This window comes from Cotesia glomerata, linkage group LG6 (genome assembly GCF_020080835.1).
Source record: "Cotesia glomerata isolate CgM1 linkage group LG6, MPM_Cglom_v2.3, whole genome shotgun sequence".
Lineage (NCBI taxonomy): Eukaryota > Metazoa > Arthropoda > Insecta > Hymenoptera > Braconidae > Cotesia > Cotesia glomerata.
This window is the reverse complement of record NC_058163.1, coordinates 6,755,814-6,759,867: the sequence shown is the minus strand read 5'-3', so window position 1 is coordinate 6,759,867 and position 4,054 is coordinate 6,755,814. Positions and strand designations below refer to the sequence as shown.

Below are 4,054 nucleotides of genomic sequence, written 5' to 3'. Positions count from 1 at the left end.
AACTATTCTAGTTATTTGAACTATTCGTATCATTCGAATATTTGATTCGAAATTTAAATCGAATAATTCGATTCGAATTCGAGGCGAATAAGTCGTAAACTCGAATATTCGCACACCCCTAATAATTATCATCAAATATTATGTTATCAAAATTATATTGTTCATTGATCTATTCTGCAGGCGCCTGAATTTTTTCAATTTTTAATTTTCATATTTAATAAGTTTAAATAAAATTTATTCATTATAATATTTTCAGGGTAAAGGCGGGTATAAGTAAGCCTGTGCTCATTTTTCCTTCTCTTACTTCCAGCCAATCTCTATCTTTCACCGGCATGCCTGGAAAATCATAGAAGTCCCCAACTGCACGGAAAGAACAATAATCAACTGCACATACTCGTATAGTATACTCCGTGATATCTATAGTGAAAAAAAATTTCAAACTATAGTCAATATTTTTCAAAGTATACTAAATTATTTTTGGACTGTACTCAGTGAATTCTTCGATTTAATCGATTAATATTTCTGGTTATATCGCGTAAAATTTCACGGAATGTAATCTGAAAAATTATTTCGTGTAAATTAAATTATACTCGGTTGAAATTTGGATTATGCCCACGGTGACTCCGCCAATTTTTTTTCTAGCGCCTGCGCACTTAGCATTATCATATCTATTATGTATTTTGAATATTAGGTTAGTCAAATATTGTTTTAAATAATTATTACATACATTAAAAACATTTAAGGAGCATTAAAGCACAATTTTTTCGATAATTTGGGGTTAAAAAATTTTTTTTTCTTTTCTTAGACTTTTCGAACTTAAAAATGTTAGGCTAAGAAAAAAATATTTTTACATATCAAAATATATAAATAGTCACACACTCATATAATTCACTGATTATATTTTAATTAATGTCCAATATGCTGATTGACTATAACTCACAAATTATAAACAGCACTTTACGTGCAGGCGCTAGAAAAAAAATTGGCGGAGTCACCGTGGGCATAATCCAAATTTCAACCGAGTATAATTTAATTTACACGAAATAATTTTTCAGATTATATCCCGTGAAATTTTACGCGATATAACCAGAAAAATTAATCGATTAAATCGAAGACTTCACTGAGTACAGTCCAAAAATAATTTAGTATACTTTGAAGGATATTGACTATAGTCTGAAATTTTTTTTCACTATAGATATCACGGAGTATACTATACGAGTATGTGCAGTTGGTTAATGTTCTTTCCGTGTGCACTAAGAGTAGGGGTGAGAATATATATTGAGCACTTTCACCTGACAACATTCAAAGTCGCTCAAGCCTTTACAGAGTTAAGTTCATCACTAAAAGTGGACAGTCCTGTGTATTAATTCGTACTTTGTACAATTCTTTTTACATCTCTATTTTTAAATAGTGCAAGACTTAGCCATGGATCTTTCAATCGACTTATTGGAGTTCCTGAATGCAAACAGCTACGAACAATCTATGTTTCGCAAGGCCATTTACAACTCTGATAAAAAGTTAATGTCTAAACTGATAAAAACCCACAGCAGCTTAAAGGATCAAGTTCTTCACGTTGCTGCTCACCTGGGAAACATTAATATCCTGAAAGAATACATCCACGCCGGAGCTGATGTCAACAAAATTGGAGCAGAAGAAGAGAATTGTTTTACACCACTCCAAAGAGCTGTCTCTGAAAATCAATTTCATGCGGTCAAGTGGTTGGTACAAACAGGAGCGAACGTGAACGCTGATTATCAAGGAAGATGCCACGGAAATTGTTTAACCCTGAACATTGCCATCAACAATTACCCGGAAAATTTGGAGATGATTGATTTCCTGCTGAATAATGGAGCTGATGTCAATAAATCCTGCGACAGGTGCTACACACCGTTAATAAAAGCTATCCAAGACCATCAGCAAGAAATTATTCAAGTTCTGCTAAAGTTCGATGCAGATGTCAATTTATCGTGCAATTACTTTGGTGATAAAGTGACTCCTCTGTATATGGCAGCGAAGCAGAATCAACTTGAAACAGTCAAGGTCTTGTTGAGCAGAAACGCTAATGTGCAGGCTATAACGGCAAACAGGAATCAATCCGTACTCCATGGAGCGATTCCGTTGGCTAGTCAAGAAGTCGTCGAATGTCTTCTGAGTGCTGGTGTTGATCTCAATATTGTGGATTCGAGTGACAAGACTGTGGTGGACTTGGGAAGACATACAAATTACCGATTAATTCCAACTATCAAGGAGCATTTAGTGAAGATGAAAGCCGCTGGTTTACATTTGAGTGAACGCAATTTGGAAGTAATTAATCATCAAGAGTTTGATAAAGTTTTAGATTCTTGTTCAAAGGAAGTTGAATTAATGAAGAAGTTCAGAATTGCGCATACCCGAGTTTTTTTTCATGATTTGTTGAATACTAGCGCACAAAGTGTAGCTTTAAAATTCAAATGTGTAAAAGAAGAAAATATTGTGAACTATCGTGAAAAATTCCCTTTATATGCGAACTTAATCGATTACCGTTTGAAACAAGTTTTAATTAGACAGGATAGGTTAAGAAATGTGAATTTATTTTTTGATGATGTATTTTGGGGTATACTTCCAGACATTTTTGTAAGGAATATCTCTTGTTATTTAGATGAAAATTATGTTGAACAACTTAATAAAAATTTGTAAAAATTACACTATGTTTTTTTTTTCTTTTTTTTTTTTTTCAGTCTAATTTTAATTTATTTCAAGTTTCTTATTAATACATCAAATAATTAATCTTAATTTATAAATTAGTAATACTGTTTTAAAAATATCTTCTATGGACGACGACCCGACTAGAAATTGTAGTGAGGAATGCCGAAGAATTAGTGAGGGGCAAGTTTGGCTTGCCTAACTTAGGCAAGCCTAATTTGCGCCTTCTTAAATCCACGTTAGGCAAAACGAAGATTGGCATGCCAAATTTGCATGTAATTTGGGACATCTATGGCAAGCCGAACTTCGGCGAACCTTTGGAATGCCTGACTAGCTGGAAGTAACGATAACCAAAAATTTGCCAAAGTTTGGCTTGCCATAAATGTCCCTAATTACCTTTAAGTTTGGTAAATCGAACTTCCGTAGACCTTTGGATTTTATAATTTCCTGCAAGTTAGGCATTCCAAACGTTTGACGAACTTCGGCGTTTCTTGCCAAAGTACTCTAAAACGGAGTGGGAGAAGATATTTGGCTTTAAGTCTTTCCAGGGTTAAGCCTTTTAGTTCTATACATATAAAAGTGTGTATTTATGAGAGTATTTGTGTATTGTACATATAAACATGGTGTCTCATGTACCCGACTAGAAATTTCAGTGAGGCATATGCCAAAGAACCAATTCGGGGCAAGTTTGGCTTGCCTAACTTAGGCTTGCCTAGGTTGTAGCTCATAAAAACCAAGGTAGGCAGAACGAAATGTTTAGCTTGCCATATTTGAACGTAACTAGGAAAGTTTCATGGATTCCTTGTCTGATATATCATGGGAACGACGAACTGGTTTCAAGTAACGATAACCTGAGTTTTGCTAGTTTGGAGCGAACTTGGCTTTTCGAACTTAGGCTAGCCCAATTCGAATCTTATTTGTTTTAAATTAGGCAAGCCGAACATTGGTTGTGCTTATAAGTATCTTAAAGTAAGAGGTCGCTCATCATCGGCGTAGCGTCGCGGTATGGTATAGGGCCCTCGTGCGTCGGGTACCGTGTTCGAGTCTCGCGTTCGACATATGCGATTTTTATTAATTAATAATTACTAATTATAATTACTATTAAGGCGAGTGTGAAGTAAAGTTAAGTGTTATGTCTGATTAGTGTATCTAACTCCTCCATCATCTTCTTCCCCCTCGACTTATCAAATCTACCAATCAAAAAAACCTCTTCACATTAAAAAACGCTCCAAAAAACAAAAAAAAAAAATTACAGAAAAAATAAAATTAAATAATAAAAATAATATTAAATAAAAGCAACAAAGAATTTGTTTTTTTTTATTCATGAAATATTTAAAAAATTCAGTCCTAAATTTAATATTTATACTTAAAA

The 4,054-nt window shown here is 33.8% G+C and overlaps 1 protein-coding gene across 1 annotated transcript; it reads left to right on the top strand.

Moving 5' to 3' along the window:
- Positions 1-1,425: 1,425 nt before the first annotated feature.
- On the top strand, positions 1,426-3,803 carry LOC123267304 (putative ankyrin repeat protein RF_0381). Its single transcript, XM_044731870.1, has 2 exons — positions 1,426-2,394; positions 3,789-3,803. Exons 1-2 carry the CDS (start codon positions 1,426-1,428, stop codon positions 3,801-3,803), a joined length of 984 nt encoding a protein of 327 aa, XP_044587805.1.
- The last annotated feature ends 251 nt before the right edge of the window (positions 3,804-4,054 follow it).